Source organism: Vigna radiata, unplaced genomic scaffold (genome assembly GCF_000741045.1).
Source record: "Vigna radiata var. radiata cultivar VC1973A unplaced genomic scaffold, Vradiata_ver6 scaffold_51, whole genome shotgun sequence".
NCBI lineage: Eukaryota > Viridiplantae > Streptophyta > Magnoliopsida > Fabales > Fabaceae > Vigna > Vigna radiata.
The window spans coordinates 526,095-545,494 of record NW_014542732.1 but is presented as its reverse complement, the minus strand read 5'-3'; the positions used below and the strand labels follow the sequence as shown (position 1 = coordinate 545,494).

Genomic DNA, 19,400 nt, shown 5'->3' with positions numbered 1-19,400 from the left:
TGTTCACTTCCTCTTCATTTATTCTTTTTGTCAACAAGAATAGAGAACAATGGAACCTTGGGAACAACTTGATATTGATGAAAGTGATCTTGATAGTTTCATTCGTCGTTGCAATTCGAATAATAGTGTCATTCTGGTCCCTGCTGGTGTGGTTCAGGCAGCTATGCTTAATCGCCAGGTCAATGAAAACATCCCCACACAAGAATTCTTAAGTATCATAGAAAAAGTCAGTTTTGATCGTGACTTCACATCGAATGCTTGGGTATGGGCTGAAAAATTCATTGACATCCATGGTAAGTACACTAATCACTAATTGGGAATTCAAATTCATAGACATCCAAAATTTGTGATTTGAGGAAGTTTTTTGGAGTAATGAACTCATTTGCAGGATTGTTGCTTAAATATGAGGTTGAGCATATCTCAACCCTTGATTCCTTGAAAGGAACTTGTAAGGTGTCCTTGTTGCGATGTCTTATTAAAGCTCGTGAGCATAACGGATTGGGTGACATGAAAATAACAATTCGGGTTGGTTTATGTGTATTGTTAATGGGTATAGTGAATTGTTAACTTCATTTAACTACCATATTGAACTGTATTTATGGAAACGGTCTCTCTTCACAGGATCCAACAGGGACTGTAAAAGCAAGTGTTCACCGCAAGGCCATTGATCATCCTGAAATAGGTCCCAACTTAAAAGTTGGAAGTGTAATAATCCTACAAGATGTAAGTATATGGTTTATGATGATTAATAACTTATTAATTTTTTATTCTCACAAGAGTATATGAAGTTAACCAACATGGCATTTAACAGGTTGCAATTTTTTCACCAATGCGCAGAACATACTATCTTAACATTACTCTTAACAATGTTGTGAAGGTAACGTTTACAATTGTTTTCTATTGTTGTGTTCTGTATTGGTTGTGAACTTTTTTTACCACTTTGAATGGTTCTCTCCTTATGTGAAGGTTTTTGCAAGTGATATTGGGCGCCCAACTGATGAACTAGTTCGTCTATCAATACCAATTGTTACTAAGAAGCTTCCAAGTCGTTCCGTTGATGACATCCTTAGCATGTTGACTCCACCTGTTGACAATGACAAACCTGAAGGCAGTAGAGCTAACAACAATAATTAAAAGTGGAAGAAACTGAGGACTTTCGTAGTTTGATGATTTGAATTTTAGTTTTATCCTTGTTGTGAGTTTCATTTAGGGTTCGTTTTTAGAAGGCTTTGTTATGTAGTATTATTAGTGAAGTACCAAAACCACCTTCATTAATGTGTTGTTGCATGAAGTGGTAATGTAATGTTTGTTATGTTTTAAGTTTGATATGATGTTGTTGTTAATTAAAAAAAAATAACTATGTGTTGTTATGTTCCTTCTTTAATTTGTTGTTCAATAAGTGGTTTTCTCTTTCAAATGTATGTAGTTAGTTGTGGACTGCGTTTTGGACAACAGCAAAAGTGAGTAATTAAATCCCCATGACCACATATGTCTTGGTGCAGTAAGTGGTTATGTCCTCAGGACTATGTGGTTATGTTTTAAAGATGTTTTGAACAACAATAAAATTGATTTAATTGAATCCCAAAAACCACTTTTTGTGGTCCCGTAAGTGGTTATGTCTTCAACTTTATGTGGTTGGTTATGGACTGCGTTTTGTACAACAACAAAAGTCTTTAATTCAATCCCGATGACCACATATATCTTGGTGCAGTAAGTGGTTATGTCCTCAATACTATGTGGTTACGTTTTAAAGATGTTTAGAACAACAATAAAATTGACTTAATTGAATCCCAATGACCACTTTTTGTGGTCCAGTAAATGGTTATGTCTTCAACTTCATGTGGTTGGTTGTGGACCGTGTTTTGGACAACAGCAAAAGTGAGTAATTCAATCCCCATGACCACATATGTCTTGGTGCAGTAAGTGGTTATGTCCTCAGGACTATGTGGTTATGTTTTAAAGATGTTTTGAACAACAATACAATTGATTTAAGTGAATCCCAATGACCACTGTTTGTGGTCTAGTATGTGGTTATGTCTTCAACTTGATGTGGTTGGTTGTGGACTGCGTTTTGTACAACCGCAAAAGTGATTAATTCAATCCCCATGACCACATATGTCTTGGTGCAGTAAGTGGTTATGTCCTCAGTACTATGTGGTTACGTTTTAAAGATGTTTTGAACAACAATAATTATAAATTTCTCCAAAAAATCGTTTGAATCTTGATTTCATTCTTAAACTTTGTAATAATTATAAATTTTTTTATAAATATTTTTTATAAATCGTTTGAGCAATATTTTATTTTCCATCATGTAATGTACTCCAACAAGATAAAGGAGACTTGACAAAGAAAATGTTTATAAATCTTGTGCCACAAATAGTATTACTTCCTTAATTTAGATACATTGTAATATGGTGAGGAAGTAGTACATTAAAAGTGGGTTCGTATCTCATAACATCTTTAATGCATATAAACCAAAACCTAGCTTAATGAAAGCCCAAAATATTTTATAACGGGGCACAGTAAAAAACAAGGAACATATATTTGCTTTTTTGTCAAGAGATAAATCAATGATTTTACAGGGATTGTGAAGTTTCTTCTTTCAATCTGTACTCACACCTGCATCACTAAAAACCTCAAACAATTTGGAAGCCAAGCTAAAATTTCCCTTTGCCAAAAATATAGACAACAAAGTATTCACTATAACAACATTTCATGGCCCAATTGCATAATGTCCTAATCACCCATATTTTATGTAATCTGTATTCAATATGTAAGTTAATTGTTCTCGTACTTCAATGTATTGAACTCCGTGATGTTGTCTTACTTAATGACTTAATCAATGCCTAAACCATCCCACATTTCTTCAATACCAGACTCCGATGAACATTATCTTTGTGTAATATCCACTCACAAACCATCTGTTTTCTTAGAACTTGTAATTGATCCTACGATAACAATATCGTTGTTAAATACACTTCAAAACCTTTAATCAAAAATGATATTGAAATAATCATATACATAAAAAATACAAACCGTTGTATAATCGGGCATTTTATTCCCATCAAATTTTGGTGTGTGGTCCCATAACTCCATATGTTTAATCACCAACATACCATAATCATACCTACACATTATACAAATATTAGAAACAAGTGGCTATATGATAGAACCTAATAAATTGGCCATTCACAATGTCACTAACGTATTTGGTTACACAGGCAAATCTTCTTCAATCACGTTCAATTCCTGCTCCTTATAGTTTGACTCTATGTCAATCATATTGAATAATTCTTGCAAAGTGGCAACCTTAGAAATTGACATTCAAAAAATTATATATTATTGTAAATGTTGACTTGTAAAAGTAAAGTTTGCTTAAAAGAAAAACAGTAGTACAACACAAATTGTCTTACTATAGCCTTGTCAATTTTTTTTCTGGACCGCCTTTTGTGACCAAGGGGATCCAAAATGAACAATTCCCTTGATTGACAATTCACAGCATAGCACCACCAATGNTCATCACCAACGGTAGGCACAAACAACTACAGAACCACAACCACAAACATCAATACAGTGAAGAATAATGCTATGATAAACCTATAATAGCATGCAATGGAAATGATTTAATGCAAATGTACTTACAAATTGAGCTCTTAACAAAACATTCAATGCAAATGATTGTGGTTGGAACCAGTGATGGTAATCAGTTTGTGTCAACGGTTCTCACTTTTTCTTAGGAATCTTCAGCCTTTCCATGACCATTGTCTTCAAAAATTGCACCCAAAAAATAAATTCAAACAATTAAATCCTAAATTCCTCAAAGACTAAAATGAACAATTACAGTTTAACATAAACAAATACAGTTTTACATACCGCAAAAAAAGGATTGAAAAAACAGCGACCAATCATTCCTGTTATGTGCAACTCATCATACACAATCATCCCTGTGGCAAACAACATAACCTACACCAATAGCTCATCAAACTTATGCACTCACATAATTGGTTGTTATTGTACAACTTTTGGTTCATAACACAACTTACCATGTTATCAATTTTTGCACTCGGTTTTAAGCATTGTAAGTCTGTACAGGTCAACATGTTGTTTGACACCTCTACAAGTACTCTGAATACAAAAGAAATTCATGAAAAACTCTGTATACTAAACATTTATAAATCATGATAATGTTCATTTCTTGTATAACTTACACAGGACCATCATCACAAAGCATTGAAGTGCAAGTTCTGTAAACAATTGAAAAATCAATGTTCTCATTTGTGGAAGGTGCATGAATGCCCCCATCCACAAAATTCACAATGACTAAATCTCTTCCTTTGTCATTTGTCGAAGCTCCCTCCATACCATCATTAAAAGATGGTATCTCATTCAAATCCTCTTCTTCTAGACGTTTTATACTTCTTTCTAACTGTAGAATGCGTTGCGCATGATTATCCACCGTTCTCCTCAAGAGCCTTTGCTCTTCCACAACTCTATCAAAGTCAGATTTGTCATTATTAAAATTAGATTTTGTCTCCCCACAAGGAAGGGATTCCTTGATTTCCTCATTTGTCTCCCATAATATCTTCAAAAAATAATACACATCATCAACTGTAAAAGGAACTAAGTTCTCCCTAATCCTAAAAGCCTTGTGTCCCACATCCCACCTTCTAATTAATTCTACAAGAATTGGGCTAGATATAACGACATTGTTAACTAAATCAACTAAAAATTTAAAGGGTGTGGACTTAATTCTGTCCTTTTGAAAGGATGGTAGGGAACAATTTAATTCAACAATGGGCTGGGTTTGTACTCGATGTCTAATTCTAACTTCACCCTGCAAGTATAAATCAAACCATATCTTAGTACATTCAATACAACATGTTCACCAATCAATAATAAATATAAACAACTACACCATACTTACCTGTTTTTTAACTTTTGTATCCATCTCAATATATCCTGCACATCTAACAAAATTAAATGAACATCAATAAATAATTAAATTATTTAACTCATTCATAACTTCAGATTTTTCACAGCAGCACCCTCTTTCCATCCATCAAATTACCATCCAACAATATGCACACAACTACCGTTGCATAATAACGTCAGATAACATCACTTTAACATCCTATACCATCTAACAACATGCACACAACGTCAATTTGAAGAATAGAACTAATGCTTATCAGGGACCAATGTAATTAGAAAAACCAACAAATAAATTAATACTAAACATAGCATAATGACCTACAAGATCTAATGCTTATCGGGAAAGGTTACAAATTTCACTACCCATTTCTTCTTTACCATCAACAGCCCAACACTGTTAATAGGAAAACCTCTTTTTCAAGGACCACAAAAGACCATCATTATCCTCTATCCATCTTAGCCCACGAGTGAGTTTGTCTCTACCTTGCATCACTCCTGAATTCATTTTTCTATTTAATATTCAGGAACTTTATTTTATCCCTTAACTTCATATCTAATATTGTCATGAATGTATCAACATAAATATGCAGAAAAGTGTCACAACAGTATTTCTATTACATATTACATGTGAAATTTGTGAATGAACCAAAACTGAAAGGAAGAGGTACTGTATTTGGTAGCACGACTTGAAATTTTCATCTTTTTCCTTTATTGTGTACTGTTCATGATGTTTGATACATACAACTACTGCGGCTTTTTCTTTCTTTGTTCCAAACACCGTGCAAACGTTTTTCTCTGTTAATGACTGTGCTTCTTATAGGACCCAAGAAAGGAACTTTGAACACACACAAGACCAGACAAAGGAATGAAATTTCCAACAAAAGGCTTGCATTTTCACCAAATCAACCATACATATGCACGACCACGACTTCTTGTTTTATTTAACCATGCCAAATGAAAATCCAAAAACATTCACATACGCAATATGAAAATAGAAAACCCCTACCTCAAACTCACAAATGAGAAGTGCGATTAGGAGCGGTACCGAAATGTCCACAACCTTGAACTTCACAGCTACCAAAAATCTCCACAATCAATTATTGACACGGTCTCAAACAAAGAAATGGGAAGCACCTCTACAATGAAGAACGATGGAAACGCAATGAAGAACAATGGAACGCAATAAAGAACGATGCACCTGTGCAATGAAGAAATGGAAACCATTTTTTAAACGAAACCTAAATCTGATTTTCAATTGAAAACTCAGACCGAAACACACTTATTTTTTCCACTTTTACCCTCCGTCACAATGCAATTTTTTTTTAAAAAAAATATTCTAACCGTGTCAAATGAATGTACGTGACACGTAAGCGTGTCAACGTACTATTACTCAGAAATTATTATTTTATTTTTCTTTCCTCTTTTTACCTTTAAAACCAATTCATTTCTTCTCTCTCTCTTACTTTATGACACTCATGCATTCACTTCCCATTTATCTCTCATACTATTTTTTTTTTTCACGTAACCACCCATTCTCTTTCCATATTCTCCTCCTTTTTCAACATAAAAGTCAAAGCCCCCTCTTTCTCATTCTCCTATTCATTTTAATATTTTTATTTTTTTATAACACTCACACTCACTTTTACGTGCATGCAAAAATATCACCCCTCCCCTCCTTTTACTTCCTTCATTTCACACACCCCACTTTACTCTCCTATTCTTTCTCTTTTTACTTTTATTTATTTATCTTCATTTCCAGAATCTATTACACCCCTCCAAGATCTCTCTTTTCCTCACTTTCACCAATCATGCATATACCATCCTGCAAAACCTCTCTACATATCTATTTATTACTTTTCTTTTTTTTACTACAACAACCCAAACTCCATTTCACTCATGCAACCCCATGCACCAGTACCCATCTTAACCCATCTCTCTTTTTATTCCAAACAAACCCAAAGTATCATTCTTACCATTTTTTTGGATCCAATTCTCTCACCCTTCTCTTCCATTACCAGGAAAAGGAACTCTCAATCCTCACACCCACCACACTCTTGATTAGGGAGTGTATGAATGTGCCCCAAGTTTACTATTGATAAATTGAATGAGAGAAATAAGCCATAACATTAATAGGCAACATATTAGAAGAAAGTGAATAAACATATATTCTCAACATCCAAAATGAACCCAAATAATGTATCCATCTACAACAACCCCAATTTTTGAAACATGCATGGTTAACCCTCTTCTTTATACAACCCAACACATAGAAACACAAGTATTACAAGGAACATATAAGCATCAACATTTAACAATAACACCTACCCATCATACACCATTTTATATTCCAAAGTTACACCTCTTACCTCTAATTTCCAGAAAGTTTCCAAGACTTCTAAGGTTCCCAAGCAAAGACTGAAAATGGCTTCACTCCTCTTGTTGCACCAAACGTCACTCCACACCTCTTATTTCCTCTCCAACTTACGGTCCTAATGCCCAAGACAATATGGTGGCTCAACACTCTCTCACATATGCACTAGTTGGTGAAAAAGAAATAGAGGAGGGTTTCGTTCAATTTCCTTCCACTATCTTTTCTTGGTGTCTCCCCTCCTATGCCTCCATATTACAATTTAAATATTAACTAACCCTACTATCTACCCAAGCCTACCTCATCCACTTAGTTTGCCCGAAAATTTCTTTGCTAGAACTAACCTTGGGTTACCCTTCCTTAACTCTCTATCAACTCTAAAAATAACCACACTTTAATGGGTATAATTGATGGTCTTTAAGGATAATAAAGATAAACGTTGTGAATTTAAACCTAGGAAAATGAAAAGAATATACACTTTCCTAAGCACCCTCACATGGCTAAGGCTATTTTTAATTCCTAAGGTTTACTATACCATGCACACAATGAAGCCCCCCCCCCCTCCCATTTATATTCTTTAAGAGAAAAAGAGAAAAACAAAGAATGAAATATCCCCTCAGAACACAAGGAACGTGTACCCATGCAAAACCATAACACAAAAAGAACCATTTCTCTACCCATTCACGTGCACACATCCAAATATATAATATAACCAAATAAAATAATTCCACCAACTTCTCTCTCATGCTAACTATGTACCAAAAGCAAAAACTAAATGCCTTTCTAAACTTAGGAAACCAAGAAAATTCCAAGCCATACAAAAAGACAACCAATAGAAAAACAATGCCAAAAACATTTCTCTTTCATCATAAATGTACATAAAACCCAAAGCAGGAAGGCTTTAAAAGCCATTCACGTTTGCAACCACATGCCAAAGGGGTTCACTTCCTCTTTCTCATCTTATTGTGGGTCCCACGCCATCAAGGTGGAAAATACAAAAGAGCTAGGAGCCTTTTCGGTCTTGAGAGGGTTTAAACACAAGACCAAACACACACCCCCTCCATGCACAGACAACAACCACTAGACCAGGCTCCATTCGCTGATAAAATAGCGCAAACAAATATATTTAAAATACTCTTTCAACCTTTTTCGAAAATTAATATAAAATCAAATTTAATTTGATTTTCCCCTTTCCTTAAATATTTCTTAACACGGTTTCACATCACAATTCATTATGTAATACCACAAAATAAAATACTTAAAGTAAATAAAAATCCTTTTATTTATATAAATCTTACAAGGAGGATGAGTATGATTTAGATGAGGATTTGCGCTGAGGGCATCTACTGATGGATGCCGACATTTGGACAGGGATTTTTCTTTTTCTTTCTCTCTTGTACTTTGAATTAGTAGTATAGGTTTTATTATTGTGTCTATGCATGACTTGTACACTGATTCGGATAATGGTTCAATTTTATTGCATGATGAGTTATTTACTACTGATGGTTGATTGTGGATGATGATTGAGAATGTGTGAATGTTGATATCCAGGTTGATGATTCACTAACTATGTGAACAGATGAGTAAGTGATTGTTGAGTCACTGGCAAGTATACCAGATCGTCCAAGTAATATAATCGGTAAAGCCTGATATCGTTCTTCCCATGAGACTCGAAAGGTTTTCTCGTTCGTGTGAATTAAAATCGTAAGACTTGTAAAAAGAAATAATTGTGGTGAATGCAAAGACAGAAAATAAACATGCAAAGTATTTGATTCAATTGACGAAAATAGACTATGGATGAATGGAGTTGTTGGGGGTTTACAATTTCATCCTTTCCGCTCCCTCTTACCTACTCCTCTTGTTTATTGCGCTTTGTTATCTAATTATTATGCAATCTTTCTTGGCCTACCCTTAACCCGATCCCTCGACGAAAAGAGCCTATTACTAATTATTGGCTTGCTATCCCTAGCCTCCCCTAGCAATTAATAATGCATTAAGATCAGAAACAAAAACAATTGATCGTCCTACCCCCTATCCCTAGGCGAGTATTGCTTAATCAAGGAATTTCTCACCAGTTCATGACATTACTGTACGTCCTCGTATCAATAAAGACAAACAACAATTATCGAATGAGTTAAACGATAAAAGCATTACGCACAGGTGAGAACCCAACAATTGATAATCAAAGCATATGAAAAATCNTATAAATAAACAAGAGTTTCAATAAAAGAGAGTTTAAAAAGATTACATTGTTTCCCCCAACAACAAAAGGATTTAGTTCACCATTGTCATGGTGAACCTAGATGAAAAGTGAAGGAAAAATGGAAAAGAAAACCCTAGAAAGGATGAAAATGAGCCTAAGCATCCAAGAAATCTTCTCCAAGGAGTGAAAAGTAGGTCTGGCTGCCCTTCTCTGTCAAATGAATCAATATGAAATCGTAACAGGGCTGTTTATAGCTGAGGAGCGTCAGAGAAAACAGGCCCAGGCCCAGCGGACAACCGCCCGACGGCACACTTATGTTGCCCGGCGGTTTGCCTCTAATCGCGCCACCGCCCGGCGGCAGGGGGCCACCGCCCGGCGGCAGGGGGCCACCTCCCGGCGGTTTGCCTTTAATCGCAAATCCGCCCAGCGCCCACGCCAGGTGCCTTCTCCTCGCCTTGGACCGCCCAGCGGTGAATTTTGCCGTCGGGCGGTCCCTAGACTCATCTTTTCTTCAGTTTTCTTCCTCTGTCCTGACTCTAAGACCTTCATCTTCAACCTCCATCTTCACTTTCATCAAAATAACTACAAAACAATGCAAAACAAGCATAATATCGCTAAAAACAACTTTTGACTCTCAACTGACTCTTTTATTAAGTTTTACTTGATTATAAGCTCATTCTAAGCCTTAAAGGGTGTAATTTGGTCTAAATAGACATATGAAAATAACTGTTTTTCAACCGTTATCAGTGATTCATGATTGTGATTTTGATGCCTAGCAGGATTCATGAATGAGAAGTGAGAAAGCATGATTATGTGAGGTATTGAGCTTCAGAGTTTATTGATGTGTGCACTGTTCACAAGGAATCATGAATGATATTGACTTAATCTTGATAATTGATTGACTTGCATGTTTATGTCATATGATCAAGGCCATGCTTGAAAGCCCTTACTTAGCCAAATTTTCACCCAAAGTGTTTCAAATGATATACCCTTTTTGAACCTTGGCCTTAAACAATGTGAAAACCCTTGTTTGAATTGAATTACCTTGAGTTGGGTTGAGGATAATGTTGAAAAGGTTCAAGTTTGGGGTTGTATGGGGAAAGTAAAAGGCAAAAGAAAAAGCATTGAGTTCAAAAGATGAAAAAGAAAAATGCATGAGAAAGAAAAAGAAAAGAAGAAAAGAAAAAGCATGTATAAGTGAACTCAATGAAAAAGGAAAAAAGGAAGAAGTTGGGAATGAATGAGATTGGTTAAAAAAGAGAGTGTGCTTGATCTTTGAATGATGATTTAAACTCTCTTAACTCAAGGATTGAGTGAAACACTTGCTTGGTGAGAATTGTTAAATCCATTATTACATCTATGCTTAGTTGATTGATCATTCATGAACAAAACATCTGTTGGAAAAAAGATTGATTATGTGAACTAAATTGGATTAAAAGCATGCATGCATCTTTATAGGATACCACTAAAATCTGAATTGTATAATAACTTGTTGTGAGAAAAAGGAATTTTGAAAAGTGTGAATGATTTGATGAAGATGTGGAAAGCCAAGTTTGTCTAGTTTGCTTGAGGACAAGCAAAGTTCTAAGTTTGGGTTGTGATAACGATCTAAAAACCGTTATTTTCATACTTAAATTTGATATTAAAACACACCCTTTATGGCTTAGAATGAGCTTTAAATCAAGTAAAACACTTAATTGAGTCTTGTGTGACTCAAAAGTTGGTTTTAGAGATATTATGCTTGTTTTTACATTGTTTTGCAGGGTTTTTAGGTGAATTGAAGATGGAAGTGAAGTAAGGTGGACTTAGACCCATGAAAAAAGGAGAAAAATGATGAAAAGAAGGGTCAAGAGAGCCGTTGAGCACCAGATTGGACCGCTGAGCGCTCAGAGTGATTAGAGGGAAACCGCTCAACGGCAAAATTAACCGCTGAGCGGTCAAAGCGGCAAGAGGGAAACTGTTGAGCGGTGAACTTAGGTGCCTAGGCAGTTGTCTATTTTTATTAGCTAGATTCTGTAATCTTTCTGTTATCTTTTTGGGCTTTGTTAAGTCCCTGGCAAGTGTACCAAATCGTTATCAAGTAATATAAACGGGTAAGTCCGAGTATCGTTTTCCCAAAGGACTCTTAGGCCTTAACTTTCATGTAAAAAAATCGCGTAAGACTTGAGAAGAGAATAAATTTGGTGGTTATATGCAAAGAACAAAAATAAACATGCGATGCAGTTGATTCAATTAGTTTTGAGAAACTATGGATGAATGGTGTTGTTGGGGTTTACAATTTCATCTTATCCACTCTCATATATCTACTCTTCTTATTTACTTCACTTATTTATCTAATTGCCATGCAAACTTTCTAGTATACCCTTAACCCAATCCCTTGGTGAATAAAGCCTATTATTAATTATCGGCTTGCTATCCCTAGCCTCCCCTAATAACCAATAATGCAATGCGTTTGGAAGCAAATACAATTGATCGTCCTACCCCTATCCCTAGGTGGTATTAGCATAATCAAGGAATTTCTCTCCAGTTCATGACATTATCATACGTCCCCGTATCAATAAAGACAAACAACTTTTACTGAATGAGTTAAACAATAAAAGCATTGAGCACAGATGAGAACCCAACAATTGATAAGCAAGTATATGACAAGCATATGAAATAAATAAGAATTTGAATATATGAGAGTTTCAAAAGATTACATTGTTCCCCAACAACAAAGGGTTTAGTTCACCATAATCATGGTGAATCTAGATGAAATATGATGAAAGAATGGAAGAAATAACCCTAAATTTGGTTGAATGGAGCCTAAGCATCCAAGGAACCTCCTCCAAGGTGTGTGGAATAGCTTTGGACGTTTCTCTCTGCCAAAAGAATCTCCTTCTAATTCGCACTAGGGCTATATATAAGCCAAAAAGATAACAGAAAAATCACAGAATCCACCAAATAACAACAGAAAATCGCTCATGCCCCTAAGTAAACCGCTCAGCGGTTTCCCCTTAATCGCAGGACCGCTCAACGCCCAAAACTATCGCTCAGCGCCAAAAACTGACCGCTCAGCGCCCATTTTCACCGCTTAGCAGTTTGGTCAACTTTTCTGGTTGACTTGTTGACTTTTCTGGTTGACTAGTTGACTTTTCTGCATTCTGGTTGACTTTTCAGCACTCCAACCATTTGATACTTCAACCTTTATTCCAATTCATTCCAAAAACCTATAAAATCAAGGGAAACCAAGCATAAAACCAAGAAAACCATCTTTGACTCTCTTATTCTCTAAATTAATAAAAATGCATGATTTCAAGCTAATTCTAAGCCATAAAGGGTGTGATTTAATATCAATATTAAGTATGAAAATAATTGTTTTTCAACCGTTATATATAGCCCCAGTGCGAATCAAAAGGGGATTCTTTTGGCAGAGAGAAACGTCTAGAGCTATTCCACACACCTTGGAGGAGGTTCCTTGGATGCTTAGGCTCCAATCTACCAAATTTAGGGTTATTTCTTCCATTCTTTCATTATTTTCATCTAGTTTCACAATAATTATGGTGAACTAAACCCTTTGTTGTTGGGGAACAATGTAATCTTTTGAAACTCTCATATATTCAAATTCTTATTTATTTCATATGCTTGTCATATATTTGCTTATCAATTGTTGGGTTCTCATCTATGCTTAATGCTTTTATTGTTTAACTCATTCAGTAAAAGTTGTTTGTCTTTATTGATACGGGGACGTACGGTAATGTCATGAACTGGTGAGAAATTCCTTGATTATGCTAATACCACCTAGGGATAGGGGTAGGACGATCAATTGTATTTTGCTTCTGTTCGCATTGCATTATTAGTTACCAGGGGAGGCTAGGGATAGCAAGTCGGTAATTAATAGTAGGCTCTTTTCACTAAGGGATTGGGTTAAGGGTAGGCTAGAAAGGTTGCATGGCAATTGGATAAATAAGTGAAGTAAATAAGAAGAGTAGATATGTGAGAGCGGATAAGATGGAATTGTAAACCCCAACAACACCATTCATCCATAGTTTTTCAAAGCTAATTGAATCACTGCATTTGCATGTTTATTTTTGTTCTTTGCATACAAACACCAACTTAATTCTTTTCTCAAGTCTTACGCAATTTTTTTACATGAAAAGTAAGGCCTAAGAGTCCTTTGGGAAGAACGATATTGGGTTTACCAATTATCATTAACAAGCATCACTAAACCATAAACTCCATCATGACAAGACTCAATCACACTCTTGTACCCTACCTTACCGACTGTAGCCGCTTCTGCAGCCCAATCTATAGCTTCTCGATACAGATACACTCGAGTAATCCTTCATTTGGCTTCAGACCTGTTCCCCTATCACACAAGCATTTATCCCCCTCACTAAGGAAGATTCAACACTCTAACAACATTCTCTTTTCTACAACTATTTGCCAAAGAGAATAATACTCTCTTTTCAACAACCGATGCCAAAGAGAGTCACCTCCTTTTCAACAACCAATGCCAAAAGGGATATCCCTCCTTTTTCAACAACCAATGTCAAAGGTAGTACCTAGCCACAAATAGAATCAAGATTTACTAGATATAACAAGTAGACTAATCTCACAAAGAGAAGTTAGAAAACTCTTATCATCATCATTATTATTATTATTATTATTATTATTATTATTATTATTATTATTATTATTAATATATATGTTTTATTATTATTGGTATTAATATTATTTTTAGAATTATTAGTATTATTAGTATAATTAGTAAAATGTCCTTACAATTTACTTTGACACATTTTAGTATTATATAATTGAAAATTTTAATTGTAAATTTTAGTCACATAATATATTTTTTATTAAATATCAATTTTATAATTTAAAAAAAACAAATTTATATTTAAATATTATATTTTAACCTTATTCGTATTATATTTATTTTTACTAGTATACATTAGGTGTATTTTTTATAATCCATTACTTTAACATAAAAAAAAATACTAAAATAATGATAGTTATTATAAATTAATTCGTTATAACAAATAATGATAATTAATCATTTAATTTTTCTCATATTATTAAATTCATTATTTAAATAAAATATATATAATTATTAATAATTATAACACGTAAATATAATCATATAAATAAATTATTTATTTAAATATAATAATAATTATATTAATCTTCTTAATCCAAATTCATGAAAGAAAGGAAAAAAGACATTACTGTTAATTTGAATTGAAGTAGTTGATAGTATATCCAAAACTCCAATTACTTCGAAAATAGAAAGATTTTTGGCTGAAGAATACAAGAAAAAGGATTAAGCTTTATCGTCTTTTGGTTTTGATTTTTCTTTTTTTCTAAAAAAAATTGAATCCGGTTCTTTTCTTATCTATGTTGAATAGAACGTACTAAAACCAATTTTGTTCGTTGAAAACCTTTTTTATTTATATTGAAAAAATTATATTTAAGATTAGTTTCTATATAAAAATATGTTTTTTAAATAAAATTTAAATATTTATTTTTTTATAGGCTTTTCACTTTAATATTTAACATTAAAATTACCAAATTTACTTTTAAATGATTTTTTTACTTTTTACAATATATATTAATTATTTTTATCTCAAATAATAATTTATCTATAAAATTAATAAAAAAAATAGAAAAGACTTTAATAGATTTTTCCATCGTATATACCGTCACAAAATTTGTCAGATAACATTCATGACAAAAAGAAATCATTAATTGTCACGTAATGGTCTCACAAAATTTAGTTTCAAGATTTTTTTGAGACAGATTTGTATTTGTAATAAACTATTTGTACGGAAGGATATAGGATGCGACAGTTTTACAAGATAATGAATCAATCATTATATTGAGTGGGCTCGTAGCCCATTAGTCTAAAAGATTTTATTATTGGGCTCGTAGACCATCAGTCTAAAAGGTATTCGAATAAAGATATTGAGAATCAAATAACGTCATATTTAGAATAAAATAATATCTAATTAAAAATATAAATGAAGTTGTTTATCGGTAATCAAGTAAGTTTGTTTATATTTTATTTTGTTTATATTCTGTTAATCTCATATCAACTCAAGGCCTATAAATAGAGAACCAGAGACACCAGCAAGGTACGCCTCATACACGCTTCTTAGACTCCTAATTCATAGTACTATCTCACAGAAATTCTGTTACCAATTCTCTCATTCTGAGCATCACTTTGCTGAGAACTGAGATCCTTCCACGACAGACGCCTAACTTGAGCGTCAGAGTGTCTTTGCAGGTACCTCCCCCCCTCGGTCAGAGTTTGGAGAGCAACGGACGGTCTTAACTGAAGGAGAACATGCGGTTGAAATACAAGAGGAACCAGCAATCCAGTCTATCTGAATACCAGAAAGCAGCGAAGTGACATCATCCAGGTCAACGTCTGGGTCCCACAAAATATCTACCGAAACATTTTGGCGTCCACCATGGGGCTGAGACTTGAAGACTCCCAATGGTTACCACAAGGAACATGGACAACAACAACTCAACCGATATGATCAGAGAATTGCAAGTTCATATCGAAGCACAAGCAAAACAAATGGAGGAACAGGCCCAGACTATACGCCAACAACAGGAGTTCCAGTAGACACAAGCAAAACGAATGGAGGAGCAAGCCCAGATTATACGTCAGCAGCAAGAATTGCAGCAAAAACAAGTTGAAGAAATCAACCAACTGAGAGCGCGACGCACACCTCCTGAAATGTCCGAAACCCAGGGAAGCCAGAATGGTGATCAGAGTGTGCTTACACCCCTGAGAACCGTTCGGTCATCCGAGTTATTACCGTTTACAGAAGCTGTTATGCAAGCCCCGATGCCAGATCAGCCCCCTTCGCCGATGGAGAAGTTTGACGGTACCACGGATCCGGATCATCACATCTGAAACTTTGTTGATTCCATGGCTTTCTATTCCAAACGCGACCTAGTCAAATGCAGAGCCTTCTCCCTGTCATTAAAGGGTGAGGCGTTAGAGTGTTACTGCACACTCCCCCCTAATTCAATAGACAACTTTCGTACTGTCATTAATCTGTTCCAAAGACAGTATGCCATTAACCGAAGGGAGGAGGTAACTCCGGCCGAACTCGTCAATATTAAACAAGGCAAAGATGAAACTTTGAGAGCCTTCGTGCAAAGGTATAATGAAGCGGCGAGACGAGTAAAGGGTGTCAACCATGCATTCATAATTAGCAATTTACCCAACTGTCTAAAGTCAGGATACGTCTCGGAACATCTATATGCCAGACTACCCAATACAATTGAGGAACTCCAGGAGAGATTAACTGAGTACATCAAGATGGAAGATCAGAGAAACTCTCGTAAAAAACAGCTGTCAGAAACCTCCACAAACGAAAATAGAAAAGAAGTAAAGTGACCCCGAGAAGAAAACCAGACTCGAAGATTCCCCAGAAGGGACTTACAGATGCCCCTAGGTCCCCAATTCGATCACTACGTGAAGCTCAACACCCCGAGGGAGAGAGTGTTCGAAAGAGCTCTACAAACCAATCTCACTTTCGTTCGCAAACGAAACACACCCGTGAATGCAGATAACACTAAGGTATGCCGATATCACGATAATTGATAATCGGGGACACACTACAGAAGGTTGTCAGGGGCTAAAAGACGAGTTAGAAAGACTTATCCGCGCAGGATACCTTCGGGAATTCGTACGAGAAGGAACCAATCAAGCAAGACGCTCCCCTAGAAAGGAAATGGTGCGCCCAAGTCCGGAACGTTCATACAGGAGAAACGATCAGCTCAAAGACCGATCGAAAAGTCGCTCTCGAGGAAGAGAACGTGACAGACCAGCCAGAGGTCGAATCGACACGATCTCTAGAGGGTTCGCCAGAGGAGGAGCCACATCCTCGGCTTGGAAGAGACATTTGAGAAATCTACAAAGTGTCAACACCATAGGTCATCAATCACTATTTGTCAATGCCGGACATCATGTTCACCAATGCGGACTTTCACGCCCCTGATCCAGATCAAGACGACCCTATGGTCATTACCGCACGAATAACACAATATGACGTTAGCAAAATCCTAATTGACCAAGGAAGCTCGGTCAACATACTTTATTGGACCACATTCCAGAAAATGGAATTTTCGGAAGATGTCGTCGCACCTTTTAATGAACAGATCGTGGGGTTCGCTGGTGAAAGGGTGGACACTCGAGGATACCTGGACCTACGAACACCCTTAGGTACAGGCGAACACTCGAAGGTGTTGCGAGTACGTTTCCAGTTGATGGAGGCCAACACCACCTACAATGCCCTTCTCGGACAACCCTGTTTGAATGCTTTTGGGGCAATTGTATCTACTCCCCACCTGGCGATGAAATTCCCGTTCGAGAAAGGAGTCATATGCACCGTAAGGGCAGACCAAAAGACGGCACGACAATGTTATGTCGCCGGATTAAAAATGGCACCTTACGTCTCACAAAACAAAGCAAAACGGCCAGAAACCATATTGGTCGATCTGGATCCCAGAACTAACACGGATGATCGAATTGAACCTCAAGGATAGGTCAAGATGTTCATGCTAGGAGTAAACGAAGAACAAACAACTACCATCGGCGCCGGACTTCAGTCGGATGACGAGCGAAATTTAACAGAACTATTAAGAGCCAATTCCAAACTATTTGCATGGAGTGTTGCCGACATGCCAGGAATCCATCCAAGCATCATAACGCATAAACTATCCGTATTCAGAGAGGCCCGACCAATGGCACAGAAGAAGCGGAGATTTGGCGATGTAAAGAGGGACGTCGTACAAGAGGAAGTCAACAAGTTAATCGACGCAAACTTTATTCGGGAAATTCCCTACACAACGTGGCTGGAAAACGTCGTGATGGTCAAGAAAGCAAATGGTCAATGGCGAATGTGTGTAGACTTCACAGATCTCAATAAAGCATGCCCTAAAGATTCGTATCCTCTTCCCAGCGTTGACAGGCTGGTTGATGGAGTCTCGGGACACGAAGTTTTGAGTTTTCTAGATGCGTACTCGGATACAATCAAATTCCGATGTACGCTCCAGATCAAGAGAAAACAACGTTCATAACCGAACGCACCAATTACTGTTATCAAGTGATGCCGTTTGGTCTAAAAATCGTAGGAGCTACCTACCAACGTCTTATGGATAAAGTTTTCCATCATCAGATAGGGAGATGCATGGAAGTATATGTGGACGATATGGTCCTACAAAGTCACTCGCATCAACAACACCTCCAGGATTTGGTGTAAGTCTTCCAACAGATAAAACACTATAATATGCGCCTTAATCCTTCGAAATGCACCTTCGGGGTACCGGCCGGGAAATTCCTAGGCTTCATGATAACACGAAGAGGAATAGAGGCTAACCCGGATAAGTGCCGAGCAGTGTTAGAAATGCAAACCCCTACCAAATTGAAAGAAATACAACAACTTGTCGGACGACTTGCTCCTCTGTCACGATTCATACCAAAACTGGCAGAGCACAACAAACCCATTCTAAAAAATATGAAGAAAGATGTCCCACGACATTGGGACGACCAGTGCGAAGCAGCCTTCTCTACAATAAAAACCATCCTTACCAGCCCTCCGGTTATGGTTCGTCCAACGGAAGGGTTCGATCTACAGGTATATTTGGCTGCAACAAGTCATTCGGTAAGCGCCGCCCTCATCCAGGAAATGCAAGAATTTAAGTTGATATACTTCGTTAGCAGAACTTTGCAAGGAGTAGAGGAACAATACTCACAAGTGGAAAAGGTGGCCCTTGCCCTCCTGACTGTTGCCAGACTACTTCGACTTTACTTCCAAAGCCATCAGGTGGTCGTACGCACGAACCATCCGGTCGCTAAGATACTCAGAAAACCCGACCTTGTCGGACGAATCG

At 36.4% G+C, this 19,400-nt stretch overlaps 1 protein-coding gene across 1 annotated transcript; it reads left to right on the top strand.

The window, feature by feature from the left end:
• On the top strand, positions 1-1,285 carry LOC106780664 (uncharacterized protein C17orf53 homolog). The gene is made up of 5 exons (XM_014668963.2): positions 1-293; positions 389-525; positions 622-723; positions 812-877; positions 967-1,285. The coding sequence occupies exons 1-5, from the start codon at positions 50-52 to the stop codon at positions 1,132-1,134; spliced, it is 717 nt and encodes a 238-aa protein (XP_014524449.1). The 5' UTR covers positions 1-49; the 3' UTR covers positions 1,135-1,285.
• The last annotated feature ends 18,115 nt before the right edge of the window (positions 1,286-19,400 follow it).

Bases quoted from the DNA above. Each gene is read 5' to 3' on its own strand.
- LOC106780664 (XM_014668963.2), top strand. From the start codon at position 50: ATGGAACCTTGGGAACAACTTGATATTGATGAAAGTGATCTTGATAGT. The intron at 294-388 runs GTAAGTACACTA...ACTCATTTGCAG, and splicing joins AAAATTCATTGACATCCATG to GATTGTTGCTTAAATATGAG. The intron at 878-966 runs GTAACGTTTACA...CCTTATGTGAAG, and splicing joins CTCTTAACAATGTTGTGAAG to GTTTTTGCAAGTGATATTGG.